Source organism: Chrysemys picta, chromosome 8, assembly GCF_011386835.1.
Source record: "Chrysemys picta bellii isolate R12L10 chromosome 8, ASM1138683v2, whole genome shotgun sequence".
Classification (NCBI taxonomy): Eukaryota; Metazoa; Chordata; order Testudines; family Emydidae; genus Chrysemys; species Chrysemys picta.
The window spans coordinates 63,794,109-63,814,564 of NC_088798.1; the positions used below are offsets into that span (position 1 = coordinate 63,794,109).

The window sequence follows — 20,456 nt, forward strand, 5'->3', positions numbered from 1 at the left end:
TGAGAGGAGTCATGAGAGTACCTTGCCAATGGGCTCTAAGGATTTGTGTATGTGGGGAAAAATTATTCCCGTCAATTTCCCAGTGTAGACAAACTATGCTCCCATTTCCCCTATCTCCAGGCTTCTGGTTTGCTTTTGATTCAGGGTTCACAAGACAGATCCTCCAGAGCCCAAACTCCCAGCGACTGTTTCGGTCCTCTCTACCAGGAGCCCACAGGGCACATGTCTGAGCAGTGAGATAAACACTGTGAAAGGGAAAAGTTAACTCCTCCCAAGTATAAAGCCCCTTGCTCTGTTAGGGTGTGTTAATCTTCCTACCCAGCAGCCTGTGAAGAGACCGCTTGCCTGCTCCATAGAGGAAGGGAAAAACAGGTAAGAAATGGAAAGACAAAATAGGAGGAGGAGAAATGGGGGGGAGGGGATTCAGACAGCATGGCTTAGCTATAAACTACAATTACCTTCTGAGCTGCTGCCTCTGGGTCTCTAACCCAAGGCGGAGAGGGACTCTAGTTACAGCAGGGTGATGCATCTGAAGAAGTGAGGTTTTTACCCACGAAAGCTTATGCCCAAATAAATCTGTTAGTCTTTAAGGTGCCACCAGACTCCTTGTTGTTTTTGTAGTTACAGCAGGTAGACCTATGAAAGTTGTGTTTTGGGGCACATAATGGGGGTTGCATTTGGGGATAAAGGGGCAAGCCAATGGGATGAGAGCAGTCAGGTGGGATCATGAATAGGGGATTGGGGGGGGAATACACACATAGTATAGCTCAAACAGTGTTTGTATGTTGTTTTTTGCAGTCTTTCTCCAAATCCATTTATTTTTACCGCCCCATGTCTTTCCTGGTTTCACAGCAAAGGGTGTAGTTTGGGGGAGGAAGGGCAGGAGGGGTGCTGCCCCCCAAACTACAAGCCTTGGGCAGGTGTGGAATTTCCCCCACACACCTGGCCCTGTTGGCCTGGCTGGAGCTGGCCCCCAAAATATAGAAATCAAATGACACCTCTGGTTTCACTCCTCCGTCTCTTCATTTTTTCATTCCCTTCATGCCCCTTTCCTTCCTTGTATGCTGGATCTTACACTCGTTTCAGTATCTTTTCCCTGGATCACAGTTTACTGTAGAATCCTGCGTTTTTTCCCTTGCATTGATCTCTTTCCTGCTCTCCTTTCTTTTCAAACAGCTATTCTGATTGGTCCTCACGCTTCACTTTCTTATTTTCCCTCCCACATCATGTCTTCTCTCCTCTTTCACCCTCCGTTTGTTCCCTGTTTCCCTCCCTTTCCTGAAGTCTCCTTGACCTCCTGCGCACCTTCCCTACCGCTCCTTCAGTCTTCCTCCCAATTCCTCCTTAAATCCAGCCTTCACCTCGCCTCTCACTCATCCCTGCATCCTGCTCTCAATTCCCTTCCTTCTCCCTACCCTTCTCCCCAAACTCCCTGTGACAGGTTGGATTACAGAAACCCCCTTGGCAGCTGCCACCTGACGTACCAAGACTACCTCTGCTTCTGTTTTCCCTGCCAGCTCAGGACTCCAGCACCCTGTCTTGCTGAGCCAGACACTCCCATCTGCTCCAACACAGACCCAGGGTCTGAATCACTTGTCCCAAAGCTGCAAGTTTACCTGAAAATAGCTCACAAAAGTGTGCTTGTCTTTAGCACTCAGATGCCCAACTCCCAATGGGGTCTAAACCCAGATAAATCCGTTTTACCCTGCATAAAGCTTATGCAGGGCAAACTCAAATTGTTCGCCCTCTATAACACTGATAGAGAGATATGCACAGCTGTTTGCTCCCCCAGGTATTAATACATACTCTGAGTTAATTAATAAGGAAAAAAGTGATTTTATTAAATACTAATAGAAAATAAATAGAATAGAATAATTTAAAATTAAATTAAATAGAAAATAGGATTTAAGTGGTTCCAAGTAGTAACAGACAGAACAAAGTAAGTCACCAAACAAAATAAAATAAAATGCGCAAATCTATGTCTAATCAAACTGAATACAGATAATCTCACCCTCAGAGATGCTTCAGTAAGCTTTTTCTCAGACTGGACACCTTCCAGGCCTGGGCACAATTCTTTCCCAATTCTTGTTACAGCTCAGGTGATAGCTAGCGGATTCTTCATGATGGCTCCTCCCCATCTTTGTTCTGTTCCAACCCTTTATATATCTTTTGCATAAGGCGTGAACCCTTTGTCCCTCTGGGTTTCCACCCCCCTTCACTGGAAAAGCACCAGGTTAAAGATGGATTCCAGTTCAGGTGACATGATCACATGTCACTGCAAGCCTTCATTGCCCACTTGCCAGCACACACATATACAGGAAGACTAACAGGTAAACACAGCCATCTGCAGACAATGGTCCTGGTTAATGGGAGTCATCAAGATTCCAAACCATCATTAATCGCCCACACTTTGCATAATTACAATAGGCCCTCAGAGTTATATTTCATATTTCTAGTTTCAGATACAAGAGTGGTACATTTATACAAATAGGATGATCACACTCAGTAGATTATAAGCTTTGTAATGATACCTTGCCAGAGACCTTTTGCATGAAGCATATTCCAGTTACATTATATTCACTTCTTATTATGTTTTTATAAAACCATATAGACTGCACAACGTCACACTCCCTCACTCATGAACAGGGCTAGGAAGCTGGAGACCTGGGCCCCACTCTCAGTGCTGCCACAGAGCTCTGAACTTGGGCCACTCATTTGGCCCACCTATGCCTCAGTTTCTCCATTTCCAGCCTTACACTATTCTTGTGGGGGTTCAGTTACTCATGTTTGTGATGCACCCTGAGGGTGGAGAGCGCTCTGGGAGTGCACAGTATAGTTATTATAGATCCCCTGTGCCTATCCTGCAGCTCCCATACGTTATCTCCTGTCCCCAAATGTCTCCGATCTCCCAAATCATCCATTCTCTTCATCCTGTCCCCCTAACCTCATACCCCTTCACGGCCACCTCCCCAGCATAGTCAGAGCCTCCTTCTCTTATGCCCCTCTCCTTCCACTGAGCTTGTGCTCTGGAGTCCCTGACATTTAACGTACTCCCTCCACAAAGCTTAGTTCATTCTCAGCATCTTCCCCACCCCACCAGATGGCTCCCTTTATCCCATTTGGGTAATCAGAAAGGACTATAAGGGGCAACTGAGGAGCAAGGCACTGCTGGGAAGCTCACAGCAGCACTGGCAATACTCAGAACTCACCTGAACATTCAAGACTCCATTCCATCCTCCTCCCACAGAGCAGAGTCGAGGACCCACTGACTTGAATTCCTAAACCATTTTGCTGAAGCCACGAGGACCCCATTCCCTGGTGATTCCTTGCACTGACCAGACTGTGTGATCCTCCCAAACACCAGCACACCATGGCCAAGAGAGTTGCTGTGATCGGCTCTGGCGTGAGCGGACTGACCTCCATCAAGTGCTGCCTGGATGAGGGACTGCAGCCCACCTGCTTCGAGAGAAGCAACGACATCGGGGGGCTCTGGAGATTCAAAGTAAGTGGGGGGGTTCATTGCCTGTAGAGTTGGCACATTGGCTGTTTTTGTAAACTGGACCTTCCTCTGTTCTGCCCTTCCTAAGGGGGCTAAGATCCCCTCTGCTGTCAGGCACAGAGGGAAGCAAAGAAGGGAAACAGTGGGTGGAAAAATCCTGAGGGGGCGGGGAGGAGTAGCCCAGTAGCACATTCCTTCTGGTGTCTGGGAGCTCACAGAAGCTGTTCCATGCCAGTGGCACTGGGACATGTTGTATGATCAGTGGAACTAGAGAAAGAGGGTCACACTTCAGGAGGAACCTAGTTCGGTGTGAATTCAGGAATGCAAGCCAGATCCAGGCTGCTTGCACACACATCCTGGAGCCTCAGTTCATACCCCTGGCCTCTCAGCATGCCTAATACAGATCTTTCCTACAACTCTGCCTGCTTATCGCTAATGGTACAGGGCAGGGCTGCACAGCTGTGATGGGGGGTGGTCATGGTTACAGCCACATTATAGGTAGGGTTGCCAGTTTTGGTTGGACATATTCCTGGAGGTGTCCTCACATGACATAATCTTGAATTAAAGATTAATCTTTAATTCCTGGAGACTCCGGGACAATCCTGGATGGCTGGCAACCATAGTTACGTGATACGTGATCTATGACATACCACTGGGAAAATCTCTGAGACTTCAAGGCTCTTTAACTCCTTCTCTGTGCTGCCCCCTGCCCAGCCCTGTTCTCCTTTGTGACAGGCGCAACTGATCGCAGCCTGGCTCTTGAACTTGCCCCTGGAGCCTGGAAAGTGACTAGCAGAGGGATTTTGTGACAAGCATGTCTCCTCTTTTTTGCTGCTTTTTGATGCTTATGGCAGGCTTGAAAGTCTGGGGGCAATGGGCTGTTATTTGTAAAGGTGATTTTGTTTTGTTTGATTTTACTGTATAAATATTAGGTAGGACAAGTATGCTCTCCCCTGGTTTTGTAGGAGGACTCACAGGGGGTGGAGGAAGTTTAATTATGTTCATTTGCTGGAGATGTACATTGTGAGCTCTAATGGAAAGAGGTTTTCAATGTTTAACAAAGACATTCTTCCTTCCAAGTGTCCAGTAAACACTGGAGATAAATAGGTGTTAGCCAAAACAAACAAAGCGAAGATTTAAACACTCTTAAGTGAACTTTTAGTCCATTTTCCTCTCAGTTGCCCAGTTTTTCCTCTCTTGCCTATTTGTGTTGTAATGTTAGTAGGTCTCCAGTTGCCAGGAGTCTTTCAAACTAGACAAGAGTGTAAAAAAACCCACTCCCTCCCCCATCAAACCCTTTTCGGTCTCGTTCATTTTTCATAAAACAACAAATGAAGGACCCAAGCTCAATATTTCTTCCTTTTTGGTCGCCTTAGCTCTTGCATTTTCCCACATTTTGTGTGTTCACATATGTTAAATGTAACAGTACATGAATGCACATTTTACATTTAATCAAACAATTCTAAAAGTAAATGTACTGGCTCATGCTGTATTTCCCTGAGATCAAGATGACATTGTGTTATATTCAGACCTGGGGTAAGCCGGTGTATCTCCATTGCATTTCACCTGCATTCAACAACTAAATGTGGCCTGTCCTAAAATTTGTCTGAGAGTTCATTTATTTCCCTCTGTCCTTTAAACATAACTGAATGGAGAATGAATTACTGAAGACTGTTTTTATGTTCACTTTCAGAGCTGGCCGAATAACTGTTTATCTCCCCACCGTGAGTTAATTATGCTAATGTGGCTTGTTTACCCCCTAGTGAAACCTTTGTGGGGGGGAAAGGTTGAGAGAACAGTATGTAGTCAAGGCAAAGACAAATAAAAGTATGTGCCATTTTTCTGTGTCTTTGTGATGTCTAAAGAGAACCTAAAAGTTTGGGGGAGATGGTAAGTTTTCTTGTTTGGCTTGTGTTTTACTTTACATTGTGCTTTTGCCTAGCAACAGTGTTACATACATCTCCCAGTGGGTATGGTGACCAGTGTGAAACAGGCTTTCAGTAGAGATATTACATGACACTCTATGGCAGTGGTCCCTAAACTGTGGGGTGCACCCCCCCTAAGGCGGTGGAGGAACATTCAGGGGGCATAGCGGGGCACAGGCCAGCTGCCACAGGGCGGGTGGGGAGGGAGCATTACCCAGCCCCTGCCGCAGTTCAGCACCCAGCAGCCACCCCAGCTCCAGGCCCTGACCAGGCCCAGTCATGGCTCCGCTCCCAGTCCCTCCGCCACCCTCAGCCCCTGACTGACTGCAGCCCAGCCATGGCTCCACTCCTGGCCACTGCCCCAGCCCAGCCCCCAGTTGGCCCTCAGCCTCCCCCGACCATGGCCCCTGGCTCCCCGCCACAGCTCCAGGCCCAGCCTTGGCCCTCCCTTCCCTCTGTCTGTGCACCCCCTCAGGAGCCGTGGCCCCGCTCCTGGCCCCAGCTCCCAACCGTGGCTCTGGGGTGGAGGGCAGCACACAGCGTGACAAGTTTGGGGATCCCTATAATCCTTTTGCACCCCTGAGCCCTCTGCCAGTTGACACAAAGAGGAACCTTGGTTGCAGTCTCCCCTCTTTTCAACCCAAGAAAGATTTATTTTCTTTGTCATGTCAAGTAAGCAGAGTGATCCAGCTGCAATGTATCTGGACTTGCTGGTGGGGTTGCCAATCCTCCAGGATTGTCCTGGAGTCTCTAGAAATTAAACATTATTTTTTAATTAAAGATTAATTTGTTATATGATAAAACCTCCAGGAATATGTCCAACCAAAACTGGCAACCCTACGGCTTCTGGAATTCAATAACCTGTTAATTCTCAGCTGGGTCTCAGTGACTGTGTATAAACAAATGGGATCTGTTTTGGGCAACGTTTAAATAATCACCTGCCAAGAAAAAATTGCCCCAGCACTGGTGGTGGCTAGAAGCCACACTGCAAGCACTGTAATGCACAGCAATTCCTCTAACACCCCAGCAAGAAGAGACAAAATCATGCCAAATGTGTGTTTGTAAGTATAGAGTTTAATTTTATACTTCATAGAAAGGATCAAATGCAGCCTTGATGGACATTTTATAGAGGTTCTTACCATCTTCATTACCAAAATACCTGAGCACCTTCCAGTCATGCATTAAGTGACATGACTAAGTTCTGTCACGTATGGTTCATTCTTTCTCTCACTCTCTCCCAAAGGAGAGAATTGTGCACACTGTGGAGTGTCTTGATGGAATTTTTTAAATATAAATCATATGTACACTGTGCTGTGTTTGACAGGAGGTCTCTACCATGTAATGCTAGGGATGAAATTTTGCCCTAGAAGAATACCTCATTAGACAGCAACCGTGAATGGTAAATTACAGCTCATACTGCCATTCCCCCAGTTAAAAATGTAGCTGAATTATGGTGCCAGTGTAAATAGTCTATGGACACTAGGGCAAACATGCAATTCTGTGCTGATGAGCTGAAGCAAGTAATACTTTTCCTTTATGTCTGCCAAAGGATGAAGAAGCCCTTAGGACACAAATGAGTCTTGCAGAAGTCTTGCAACATGGGAGTGGACTGTAAATGATCTTAGATGGCCATGAAATAATGACCTGTTCAAACTTCAGTAACACCATGAACCAAGTGTGCAAAGACCACTTACAAGTCATAAGAGTTGCTACAACAGCAGCCATTCATGTGTACTGTTGTTTATTATTTGTATCACAGCAGCATCTAGATGCCCCAACAAGGTCCCATTGTGTTAGTACTGTACATACACCAAGTGAGACATCCTCAAAGAACTTAAAAATCTCAATAGACAAAGCACAGGAGAAAAGCAATGGCATTATCCCCATTTTACAGATGGGAAACAGAGGCCCAGAGAGATCCTCAAAGGTATTTAGGCTCCTAACTTCCATTGGATCTGGACCTAAGTGACTTCCACAAGGTGTCATAGTGCGTCTGCAATTCACGTCTCCTGAGTTCCAGCACAGACTCTTAACTACAAGACCATCCTCACAAAGGAGAACATTTGCTACAAAGAAAAACTTGTGGCAAGAGAGATCACTTTGGCTCTGCATTGGGAAGCTTAGACAGAAGTGAGAGCCCACACACTGCATCGGGCTATCACAAACCTTCAGAGTCATTGAGCATCACACAGCAACATGGAAAACTGCAGATTTCCATATCTAGTAACATTTTAAAATACACGTTTGTTTGTCTGATGTTTTCTAGGAAAAGGTAGAGGAAGGCAGAGCCAGTATCTACCAATCTGTATTCACCAATTCCTCCAAGGAGATGTCGTGCTTCAGTGACTTTCCGATGCCAGAACACTTTCCAAACTTCCTGCACAACACCAGATTCCTGGAATATTTGAAACTGTATGCAAAGCGCTTTGATCTTCTGAAATACATCAGGTTCAAGGTATGTCCTATTAAAATAGGGTCCTGCTACTTATTTATTTCCTATACACAAAAGCCAGCTACTTACAGGCTGTATAACTTGTCTTTTAGGTTAAGGAAAACAGCAAAATAAGAGAGAACAAAAGTAAAGTCTGCATGAGAGTGAGCACAACTTCAGAATGGCTTGTTACATAACGTAACCTACCGATTCTGCATGTGTGTGTAGAACTGCAGCTGTATGCATTGTTGTTGTAGCCATGTTGGTCCCAGGATATATGCAAAATAAAGTGGGGGAGATAATATTTCTAGTGGACCAGTTTTGACTGGTGAGAGAGACATGCTTTCGAGCTTACATTGAAGAAGAGCTCTGCATAAGCTCAAAAGCTTGTGTGTCTCACCCACAGAAATTGGTCCAGTAAACGATATTATCTCCAGCACCTTATGTCTCTAGAACTATAGCTGATCTGGCTACTGGGGAACAGATTGCTTTCTGATAATACTCTGCTGGGTGGAGGACCTGGGGAAGGTTGGCAGAAGCCAATATTATGGAAGAGAGATGAGACTGTCACAGGGTGGCTGAAAAGGGACAATGTGGCGACAGGGGAAAGGGCAGCAGGGGCATGGATTAGATGCTAAGTGGATTCAGATTCAACAGGGTAGATGATCGGCCAAAATTCTGACCAGGCCCTCGATAGTGAGAGGGGACACTTGAAGGATTCTGGCCTTTTTCTCATGGATTCAGTCCCAACCCCTGTTTCTACCCCACAAAAAGCACAGGATGTCAGGACAAGGAACCGTGTGAAGAGATCAGGCTAGTGGATAGGATAAAGAGACCAAAGCATCATTTTTCTTTGGGTTTCTTAAATTGCTTTAAACCAGGTGAATCCAACTCATTCTATTACAAGGGCAAAAATTGCACAATTAATTAGGTCTGTGATGCTCCCCAGAGGTACCCAGGGCTGTGAGGCACCTTGCTACTGTCTGCCCTTCGCATGAGCAAGCCTCATACCAGCTGGGCATCAGTTCCTTGACTCCATGGGCAACACAAGCAATGCCCTCTAGGTCTGTGCTCTCCTCCCCACAGGTTAGCGATAGGTGTACTCCAACTTCTGAGCATCTCTCTGGAGTGTCCAGCCCCTAGTCCACTGCATGCTCACAGAATTCACTGCTGTGCTGCTCCGAAAGAAGCAGTGTACCCCAGTTTACCAATCCCACCTCAGATCACCGCTCCCCCTCACACCCAGCACTTAGACAGGTTCATAGGGAAATCAAGTGTAAGTTTAATTTAATGCAGTTGAGCTCCCCCAAAGTTTTTGCAGTGTTTTCCAGCCAGGTGGGCTGTAACCCTCCTTTCATAAGACAACACGCTGATAGTTCATCTCCTCAATGAAAGAGCCAGGGTGCAATACACTTCCAATCCATTGTCTTTACTTGTAAACAGGATGTCCACCACACATTGAGTGTGGGGGGGGGGGGTTGGGTGGGAGGGTTAGGGTTTTTGGTTCAGATACATAACTTCTTAAATATCATCCATCCATACATCTCATAATTAGGGCTGTTAAGTGATAAAACAACCCCAAGAAAGATTTATTTTCTTTGCCATGTCAAGTAAGCAGTCTGAACTTTGTTTTGGTGTTTGCACATGCAGTTGGCCATTTTGCATGCACAGGTGTAGTAATTGTGTGTGCAAACAAGATGCATAGTTGCAACCTAAGCTATCTGAAAACTTTCCCCTTTCAGCTCTTGTCTACACCAGGCTTTTAGCCAGAATTTTTCACTGTTGCTACCAGCAGTTCAACTCTACTAGTGTTAGCAACATTTTTACCACTCTGTCACCCAGACCTGCTCTGAGCGATGCTAGGCAACAGGTAATAAAAGCTGGTAGCAACAGTGGGAGACATAGTGTGATGAAATATTGGTGTATGGTGACATTTTTACCACTCTGTCACCCAGATCTGCTCTGAGTAGTGCTAGGCAACAGGTAATAAAAGACGGCAGCAACAAGAACCTGATCAGTCTAGCATTGCCATCATTGCTACCACCAGTAGAGTGGGAGCAATGGGGGGAAACTTTTGGCATGAAACCCTAGTGTAGACACAGCCAAAATGTCACCATAAAGCATAAGAGTTAATTCCCAGTTAAGGTGAACTGGATCAATTCACTCGTCTCTGAGTTGTTTCAGGCTACGGCAGTACTATGTTCCATTCACAGCTGGAAGGTTATGTTTGCAGCCGTAAGGGCTACAATCTTCCTTGTTAGTTAAATGAAAGCTTTCATTCTGGAAAGTCTGGATCTGTCAAGCAGGCTGGATTAAATGTACCCATTTCTGGCCTGTAAATTACACAGTTGACATTCCTGCTTAAAGTCAAACCTGAATGTGGAGCCCAGTTCACTCCTAGTTTCTGAGCTCTTCTGAGTATGTGAGTCACAATAGATCACCTCTAACACATGGTGCTGGGGCCAAAGCACTGATATATTTTCTCGGGTTTACTTTCAGACCACAGTCATCAGTGTAAGAAAATGCCAGGATTTCTCTACCACCGGTCAGTGGATTGTTGTCACCGAGAGTGATGGAAAGCAAGAATCCACCATGTTTGATGCCGTTATGGTGTGCATGGGTCACCATATAGAATCCTTTATCCCAGTGCAGTCGTTTCCTGGTAAGAACTGTGTTTGCAAAGCCCTCCTACAGGGTGTATTTGGGGTCCAGGTTAACAAGGTACAAAACCAGGAACAGCTAGGGACAATTGTTTATATTCCTGTATTGGAGTGAGAGCCTATGGCTCGCTGCATGACCAGTTTAATGGTTCCTCCAGATCTGATTATTCCTTCTTGTCTTTCTTGAGGCTTTAGTCCCTTGGAAGCACTACAGTTATTGGATTATCCAAATCATTACTTCAGCAAGCAGATGGGCCTGGATCCCACATCCTCTGAAGCCAATGGATATCTTTCCATTCACTTCAATGTGTGCTAGATAGGGCCCAGCTGTTTGCTTTCCTGATACAACAAGACTAATTTAAAGCAAGAGCATTGCGAAATTCTATACATTCAACAAATACCTGGCCATGAACAATGCAGGGTTCAAATCAAGAAGCTGTTATCTGTTTGATTCCGTTGTCTCTCCTATATTGCTGTGTATTTTATATATATAATAGCACCTCCACTGCCATATTTTACATACTGATTCTTCTTTTCTCTGCTAGCTTTCTTCTTCCTTCTCTTCTTTTTGCCCTGAAAAATCTCAGTCACAATGTTTAAATTCTCACCCTCTCCAATATTTTCAGCTCTTCCAGTAAAAGTAATGTTTGGGGTCAGTTGGTTTTGGACAAATTTTTGTTCAGTTTCTACTTTAGCGGAATGGTTTTTCCTGGTAGTGAAGCAAAATTGTTGGCACGATCAAAGTTTGGCACAAACATACATCAGGCACAAACACAAAGTTTGGCACAAGCACGCAGCTAAACCTTTGAGTGGATTAGTCGAACATACCAGGCACATTCAAATATTTGCTCTGTTTTTAACACTTGACACAGGCCAGCTGGCATCCCCACCCAATTAACTCTGAGAGTGAGAAATGCTTGCAGACAAAGGGCTCAAACCTCTATAGCAATGAGTGCATACTCAGTGCAGCTCAGGAGTGGGGGGCCACCTTTCCATTCCCCCAGTTCTGGACCAGATGAGGAACATAATAGCCCCTGGGGTAACTTAAAGCAGCTTCAGAGCTGCCATGTTATGCCACCTGCATCCAGTGCTCTGCCCTGCCCCAGCACATCCCTCCCACACCTCTAAAGAATGGTGTGCAGCGGAGGGGGGGAGGGGGGGGATCTCCTGCCCTTTCGATCAACATTCATCCTGTTCACTGCATGAGCAGTACACAGCAGGTGGAAGAGGGCCTGAGGGCTACACCCAATGTGTCCACGAATGAAAGGCACTGCTCTCCACTGACACTTCTCATTTTTGTTTCTAGTAAAGCATACCTAGACGTCTTCTCAAGCCAAACCCCCTACAGCTCAATGTCTCTAAACTCTGGGAGGAGGCAGGAGGGTTGAAATACAAACTTGGATCTGAATTTTATATTCATAAGAGGCCAAACCAATTGACAACGCCACAAAACCTGCAGCAAAATGCCCCGGAATTTTAAGATGCCCCAAATCTGGCGCTGAGGGTGTCTACACTGCAATCGAGAGGTGCGATTGCAGCATGTGTACCCCAGCTAGATCAAAGCTAGACTGAGTAACACTAGCGGTGAAGCCATGGCGGCACAAGCGGGTTAGCCCCGCCCACCCAGGACCTAGGTTCAATCACATACCTGAGCGTTAGCAGTTTAAAACCCATCTCTGCACTGAGATTCCAATCCTTCCTTCTCTCCTCGTAGGTATTGAAAAATTCAAGGGCCAATATTTCCACAGCCGGGAGTACAAAAGCCCCGAAGGATTTCAGGGGAAGACGGTCGTGGTGATTGGAATGGGGAACTCTGCATCGGACATTGCCGTGGAGCTCTGTCAGAGAGCCAAACGGGTAGTGTGACTTAGCCTGCTACCCTTGTGATTTGGGGTGAGGGCAGTGGAAGGCATCCATATACTTTATCCATAACATATACTGATGTGGCAGGTAAGTAAATTAAACGCCACATCAGTATACTGTGGCCCAGAGACTTGTTAAAAGCAGCAATCACCTAGAATACTCAGCATTCCAGGCATTAAAGCCCAAATCTCTGCTTCTCTGGAGCAGGAAAAAAAGCCTCTAACGATTGGTTGCTATTATTTTGACTGTTTATTCTACGTATTTCTGTAGGGCCTAGTGGCCCCACCTGCAAACAAAGTTCCATTGTGCTAGGCCCAGTACATACACACAGCAAAAGGTCCTGCACTCAGACCAGCCTACAATTTAAAAAGACAAGACAGACAAAGGGTGGGAGAAAAGAAGTGGTGTTATCCCCATTGTACAGATGGGACACTGAGGCAAGGAGAAGTTAAGCAATTTCCCCAAGGTCACAAAGGGAGGCTGGAGCCAAACCCAGCTCTCCTGAGTTACACAAGATCACCCTTCCTTTGAGATTGATACATCTAGAAACAGCCTCCACAGCAATGTAAAGTAATCTCAAGTGGGTGTTTTTTCCCAGCCCCCTGACTCTGTTGTGAGACATTGTTTCTCTATTGTTTTGACCTCGGTAGCCTCAAGCAGGAGATGATGTTCAATGTCTGGAGATAAACCTAGGCTGAGATTTGCCATGCAGACAATGCACATGCTGTGGAAGACTGTCACTGCTTAAAGTGGAATTCTGTATTGCCCTGTAGGTGTTCATCAGCACCAGAGGAGGCTCATGGGTAATGAGCCGTGTCTACGACGACGGCTACCCTTGGGACACTGTATTTCACACCCGATTTAGCAATCTGATCAGAAGTGTCCTGCCTTGGCCCCTTTTGAAACGGGTGTATGAACAGAAGATGAACCAATGGTTTAACCATGAAAACTATGGCTTGGTGCCTCAGAACAGGTACGCACTTTTAACGTGCAGCTGATCTATGGGTAGGTGGAGAGGGAAAGGAATCTGAATCATGTAATTATTATGAGGCCATACTCTGTCCTCACTCATGCTTCACTCACTCCTTACTCAGGCTAAACTCTTACTGAATATAGGACTGGCCAGACTAGATCAGACCTGAGGTCCCTCTACCCCAGTCTGTCTCTGACACTGGCCAGGACCATATGCTTCAGGGGAAGGTGCAAGAAATTCTGTAGTGGGCAATTATGGACAATCATGGGAAAGTTTCTTCCTAACCGCCATCACTTAGTGGTCAGATTATGCCTTGAAGCATGAGGGTTTATACTTTTGGATGTTCTCATTATCCACACACATGTGTAATTCTTTTTTAATCCTGCAGTAGACCAAACTAACCCTCCAATCTTAACCCCCCAAAACACTGGGATTGTTTGAAATCTGGATTCACATGTGAAGGGTTGGGCCTATCTCTGCTTAAAATGCCAGGAAAGGGTCCAAGATCAAAACATGTACATTCTCCAGGAAAATAAATGTCCGGGGAGGAGGGAGAGGAGTTGGAGGAGGGTGGTTCCTTGGCAAGTGCTCAGCTCTGTTCCAAAACTATGTGGAAAATGCTCTTGGGAACCCAAGTCCTGCCAGGAAAGAGCAAATATTTATTTAGATTTTATAAAACAGTTGATTCAAGTCTTTAGACATTCAAAGGCTTAGATACACCTCTACCCCGATATAACGAAAATTTGGATATAATGCGGTAAAGCAGCGCTCTGGGGGGCGGGGCTACACGCTCCGGTGGATCAGTGCATCAGCATGTCTGGCTCCAACACGCTGCTCTGAGCGACGTGTTAATGGTGCCGGGCCAGGGCCAAGGGGTTGGATAAGGGGCAGAGGGTCTCGGGGGGGCAGTCAGGGGACACTGAGCGGGGGGGTTGGATGGTTCGGAGGTTCTGGGGGTGGGGCGGTCAGGTGACGGGGAACGGGGGCATTGGATAGGGCGTGGGAGTCCTGAGGGTGATTAGGTACGGGAGGGGGGTCTCTGGAGGAGGCGGTGAGGGGACAAGGGGCAGGGTGGCTTAGATAGGAGGTGGGTCTTGGGAGGGGTGGTTAGGGGCATTGGTCTCTGGAGGGGATAGTCAGGGGACAAGAAGCGGGGGGGTTGGATGGGTCAGGGGTTATGAGGGGTCAGTCAGGGGGCGGGAAGTAGGTGGGGGTTGGATAGGGGGCAAGGCCAGGCATGTTTGCTGACTATTAATAATAGAAATGCTCGAAGCCAAAGCAAGTTTGATGTAACGTGGTTTCACCTATAACGTGGTAAGATTTTTTGGCTCCCGAGGACTGCGTTATATCAGGGTAGAAGTGTATGTGGAACTAATCTCCTTCTGTGCAGGAGGAAATGGTCAAAAATGTCTCCCTTGGATCACCTCAGTTTTTGGGTAGCCAGTCTGGGCCACCTTAGGCCTCGCTTTCTGACCTGCAGCACCTGTTAACTTATTTCAGTCGGAGCTGTGGGTGCTCAACACCCCTGGAAATCAGGCTGAGGATGCATCAAATTTGTGGATGCTTGAAACTTTCGACCTTAACTTCCAAGTATATCACCATTGCTGCTGTCAAGGTTCCTTTCCCACTCTGAACTCTGGGGTACAGATGTGGGGACCTGCATGAAAGACCCCCTAAACTTATATTCCACCAGCTTAGGTTAAAACTTCCCCAAGGCACAAATTCCTTACCTTGTCCTTGTACAGTATTGCTGCCACCACCAAGTGATTTAAACAAACATTCAGGGATGGGGCCACTTGCAGCCCTATCCCCCCCCAAAATGTTTGCATGGCCTCAAAAAACCAGACACCTCCACCATCTTGTTTCCTTCCAGAGCGCTGATGAAAGAGCCAGTGTTCAATGATGACCTTCCAAGCCGCATCCTCTGTGGCAGCGTGGTGGTGAAGCCCATTGTGAAGGAGTTCACCGAAACCGCTGCCATCTTTGAAGATGGGACTATGGAGGAGAACGTGGATGTTGTCATCTTCGCCACTGGCTACAGCTTCTCGTTCCCCTTCCTGGAGCAGTCAGTCATCAAAGTGGAAAACAACGAGGTCGCGCTGTACAAACATGTCTTCCCCCCTACGCTGGAGAAGCCAACGCTGGCTGTCATTGGCCTCATACAGCCACTTGGGCCCATCATGCCAAATGCAGAGCTGCAGGCTCGCTGGGCTACAAGAGTCTTTAAAGGTAAGTGGACGGGCATGCTGTGATACATGCTTAATAATTGCCAACATGCCAAATGTGTGACCAGATTTAGCCTTAAGTGGGCACAACTGCCAATGAAATCAATACTAGTGCCCTTTGCATCAGGGTTCAATTTGGCTTATCATCCCTGCTGCAAGGTGCTTACATGTTTGATTTAGATAAGAATGATACATGGGAATACAGGACAGGGAGAGAATGGCAAAGGACGCCAATGCAGGTTCTAAATTCAAAAGTTTCACATTTGTTGACTCCCATTCATGGGACTGACTCCTTAACATCCCTCGTTAGCATGCTCAGTCTGCACAGACCACTTCTGTGTTTTTTTTTTTTTTTTAACGGTGAGGGTAATTAACTGCTCTAATCTAGCTCAACCACAAGTTATGGGCTGGATACAGGAATAACAGGGTGAAACTCCCTGGCCTGTGTGATGCAGGAGGTCTAACAACATGATCACAATGGTCCCATCAGCTTTAACATGTATTAATCTCTAATGTAGCTTACTGCTGGAGATCTGAAAGCAGGGAACTGCAGTGTCATTATAATTCTGTCTCATTGAGCAGCTCTCTGTATACTTGCAAGAACTTCTCTGTAAAGCGTCATGAGCATTGATAGTGCTACAGAAACAAAAGCTGCTGACAGTGTATTGTAATTTAGGTATTATCCTTTTAAACTAACATTGTAAAGGAAAGGTGGAATTAGAGGAGAAGAAAAAGCTTTTCTTCCCCTTCTGAGAGTTTAATAGTTTAAACCAAACTCCTCACTAAGGAGCTCAACTAGAAAAATGCACTGTCTTGCCACATGATTGATTTCAGCCAGCCATAAGCTAGGATTTGCTACTTATATGTAACAATATGTCCCTGTCTAACAGAAGTGCTCTGTTGTAAGGTTTAATGAGGGTTTGTGAAAGCACTGAGGCCCAGATCTGCCAAGGTATTCCACTGAAGTCAGTGGAAGTTAGGAGCTTAAGTAACTTGGATGATGGGCCTCAGAGACCCAAGGCTGAATTGGAGACTGATGCCACAAGGGCAGATTAAAAGAATTTGTCTTGTCACAGTCCCTATGGCAAAAGTAGAGCAGCACGATGGAGAATTCAGTCCCCTTTGCTGCAGAGGCCTCGACAAAGCAACACTTTTAAGCATCTGTAGTGGAACCTGCAAACTACTTGATGTAACAGATCAGGGCAGGAAGCTTCCCAAATCCAGCTCTGAACTTCGAAGCTTGGGTCCCTCTGTAATTCTTGTTACTTATTAGCCACTTTAATTTGCTAGGGCTGACTGAGCTGCCCTCCGAGAACACCATGATGACGGACATTGTCAAGAGGAAAGAGAAGAGGATCAAGTGGTATGAAACACCACCTAATTAATATTACTATTCTCCACTCATCATGGGAGCAGTTTATACATATAGAGGAAATTGTATTTCTCCTTCCTCTCATGCTCCTGAGAAAATACAGTGCAAAGTCTTCTAGAAGCTTTGGCTGGCATTCATGTCTTCATGTGTTTAAAATATACTCCATCTGCTCAATGACTAGCTCACTGGCAGATATTCCAAATGCCTTGAGTATTTGGGTTCCCCTCGTTTCTTTTCTGGCTGCCAGACCTGTGTGTGTATTCCCTCCAGACTGAATATTTTAACCACGCTTGCTTTACTTTAACCACAATTCCACTGCCCCCAGGAAAAGGATTAGGGAACCACGTCAACCGCATATATAGTCTCTTGAGTATTCCTAGTAGCCAGTGATGAACATAACCCCAAACTAGCCAAGGATGCCTTCTGCTATTTTGTGGCAATGAAATGCCATTCTCATGCTTGCGCTGAAAGGAAACCAGGACACCTTTCAGACTACTTTCAAGAAGAACTTCGCTGCTACTGTCTTTAGATCCAGCCTCCCTGTGGTGTGTCTGCCATCTGCCTTTTCACTCCTGTGTAAGAGTGGCAGTGGGTTTTATCCTCCCTCCGATTGGTGGGTGTTGGATATTATATTCATCAGCCTTAAACCACATGCCCTTTTGGTCAATTACAAATCCTCATCAGAGAGTCTATACGAATTTCCCCAAGGGTCTTTCACATAGTTTATTTTGTTGATCAGAGAGAGACCTCATTGAGAAGGCAGCTACAGTAGAAGATGGCCAAGCTCACTAGCTTCCTTATCCTGCAAAAATATGAAGCTTATACCACATGCTGGTCCTCTGGAAATGTTAATCTGTGCGTCTAATAGTTGAGGTGCCAAGAGTTAAGGGCTCAGCAAGTTGCAAAAATTGGAGTTGAAAGTTTATCTGTAGTGTCCATTGCTGTCATGTCCAAGCACTGAATGCATAGCAATAATTCTTCACATAAAGTTCTGCTCATCCCAGCCCAAAATATTTCACAGGGTGTCTTTTGAATTGAAAAGGTTTCCATTTTTCTAATGTTAACCTGAAATCACCGGTAGTCACCTGTGGGCTGTAATACTGTGGTCTAATTTTGGTTGTTGGGTGGTGGGTGCTGGGTGGTGTTAGTGCCCTGAGATATACAGGAGGTCAGACTAGCAGATTGGTGGTCCCGTCTAGCCTTATATTACATATTATAGAGTTTTGGGAGTGTAAGAAGATGGTCTGAGTAGAACAGCTCTTTTCCATCTCTGACTACTATGAGGCTGTGATCCTTAGGGTTTGCTTGCAAAAATGTGTACACCACTCCAGCCAGAACAGCACCATTCTTAATGACCTGTTACATGTAGGTGGTTTATATGCACACAGTTCTGAAAATCTGTCCCTGTGGGCCCATAATGGGGACTCAACTGCAGTTGAAAGGGATTAAGATTGTCTAAGGTATGAGAAATGCACTAGGTAGGATGATATTATTTGTAATGCAAACATGCTGGGTTCTTCACAAATAGTACGTAACCTGCTGATGCCAATGTTTGGTAAATGTGCCTTGTTCTCTGCAAATTTGGGTCTACAGTTTTTTGGCATGGAGGCAACTATAATTCAGCTAGTTTTAGGGTATGTCTGGATTGCAATGTGGAGATGGGATTGCAGCACATGTAGACATACCAGAGGTAGCTCTGATCTTGGTTAATAATAGCAATGTAATCCTGGCAGTTTGAATATGTACCCAGGGTCATGGGCGGGGGGGCTGCCCCGAGCAGCTGCCCATGCTGCCACAGCTTCACTCGAGCTAGCTTTGCTCTAACTGGATGCTACATCAGAGAGCTGCAGCTATCCACAAGTCTATCTGGAGTGCTTCTTGTGGCTCTGAATCCCATTATTTTTCAATCTTCCCATATCTTGTCGGCTTCCCTGTCTTTCTCCTTTCTCTCTTTTTAGCAATAGGTTAGCGTGGTATTTGCCAGTTCTCTACATGACATCCCTTTAGCACTATATGAATCGGGAGCATCAGATTCAATGTACATGGATCACTGAACAGTTATGACAGTTGTGGGGCATCTCTTTCTTTGCTCTCTCCTAAGGTTTGGTACCAGCCGCAGCCAGACATTGCAAACCGATCACATTGAATATCTGGATGAGCTCGCCGAGGGCTCAGATGCAAGACCCAGAATCCTTCCGCTGCTTCTGAAGGATCCCAAACTGGCCCTGATGATTTACTTTGGCCCCTGCAGCCCCTTCCAGTTCCGCTTGACCGGCCCTGGGAAGTGGGATGGAGCCAGAAATGCCATCCTGACCCAAAAGGCACGGATCATCAAACCCACAAGAACGCGAGTGGTGCACGACTCTTCAAACAACTACCTGGTTTCATATTTGCTTAAAATCTTTGGTCTCATTGCTCTCTTCGCTGCAATTTTTGTTAGTCTCCAGTAGTCCTGAGCTCTGTCCTATGTCAGGTCTCAGCAATGTGATGTGATGCTCTGCCCTCTATAGAAGTCTTTCTCTTAAAAAATAACAACCTCCTTGCCATATACCAGTCCATGGGTCTGATCCAGAGAGGTGCTGAGCATCTGCAGCTGCTGACTGGCACTAACGAACATTGTGGCTGCTCATCATCACTTTTTAAAATCGGCCCATTTGATTGGAGCTCTCTAGCAAAGCTATGGGTTTAGGTCAGACTAGATGGTTGGGTGGTCCCTTCTGGGCCTAAACTCTGCTCCCGCAGCTCCCATTTCAATTAACATGAGGTTGTGTTACTAAATCCCTTAGGCAGCTTCACTTTGATCTGTTGATTTGGGCTCTGTTTAAATGCCGAGGGCTTGTCTATACACAAAAGTTGTACCCCTTTGACTGTACTGATATCATTTTACCAGTACAACCCTCAGCGTTGACATGACTTTAATGAAATAAGGCACCTTTTATGCCACTATTGCTGCTTCCTATATATGGGAAGGGGAATAATCTATACTGTTATAACTGCCTCCACACTGGGGGTTGTACTGGTATAACTATTTTAGTAAACAGTTGCTCCCTTACCCAACATAGTTATACTGGTACAAAAGCTGGGAGTAGACTAGGCCTTAGTGTGAGAGACTGTTTCTGTTACTCCAAACCTCCCCATTTCATATTTGAAAGCAAGATCTGAAATGACAGTAGGGGCAGAAACACAGACCAGTTTTTGCAAGCCAGCAATTACAGACCAGGCCCTATCAATATCTGTACAGACCAGGGTTTATCAATATCTGTAAAGTGTGCTGTGTCCTTCTCCCTGCAATGCAAGAAAGTGAGGCCCACCTGCTAAAGTTTCTAACTGTACATTTAGTTTGGACCTAGAGTTGGACCTGAAGTGGAGCCTCAATCAACCCCAGCCAACTTCAATCAACCCCGTCAAGAAATCTCAGTCCACCCCAGTACTGAAAGAGGCTGGGTGGAGTTTTCAGAAGCACTCAGCTTTGGCCTAACTCTCTTCCCACCGAAGTCAAGGATAAAAC

The 20,456-nt window shown here is 45.9% G+C and overlaps 1 protein-coding gene across 3 annotated transcripts; it reads left to right on the forward strand.

The window, feature by feature from the left end:
• The first annotated feature begins 220 nt into the window (after positions 1-220).
• Positions 221-20,014, forward strand: LOC101942967 (flavin containing dimethylaniline monoxygenase 2). Of its 3 annotated transcripts, none has more exons than XM_008173529.4 (9): positions 221-372; positions 3,248-3,502; positions 7,691-7,879; positions 10,355-10,517; positions 12,230-12,372; positions 13,152-13,351; positions 15,225-15,580; positions 16,867-16,939; positions 19,050-20,014. In XM_008173529.4, the coding sequence occupies exons 2-9, from the start codon at positions 3,371-3,373 to the stop codon at positions 19,396-19,398; spliced, it is 1,605 nt and encodes a 534-aa protein (XP_008171751.1). In that variant the 5' UTR covers positions 221-372; positions 3,248-3,370; the 3' UTR covers positions 19,399-20,014. The 3 variants fall into 3 exon arrangements, with proteins under 3 accessions (XP_008171751.1, XP_008171752.1, XP_005283429.1); XM_005283372.5 differs by having other exon boundaries at positions 232-372; positions 3,365-3,502; XM_008173530.4 differs by lacking the exon at positions 16,867-16,939 and having other exon boundaries at positions 19,050-19,294.
• The last annotated feature ends 442 nt before the right edge of the window (positions 20,015-20,456 follow it).

Excerpts from the sequence above, each read along its gene's own strand:
- LOC101942967 (XM_008173529.4), top strand. The coding sequence starts at position 3,371 with ATGGCCAAGAGAGTTGCTGTGATCGGCTCTGGCGTGAGCGGACTGACC. Across the intron at positions 7,880-10,354 it reads TGAAATACATCAGGTTCAAG|ACCACAGTCATCAGTGTAAG; the intron begins GTATGTCCTATT and ends GTTTACTTTCAG. Across the intron at positions 12,373-13,151 it reads TCTGTCAGAGAGCCAAACGG|GTGTTCATCAGCACCAGAGG; the intron begins GTAGTGTGACTT and ends ATTGCCCTGTAG.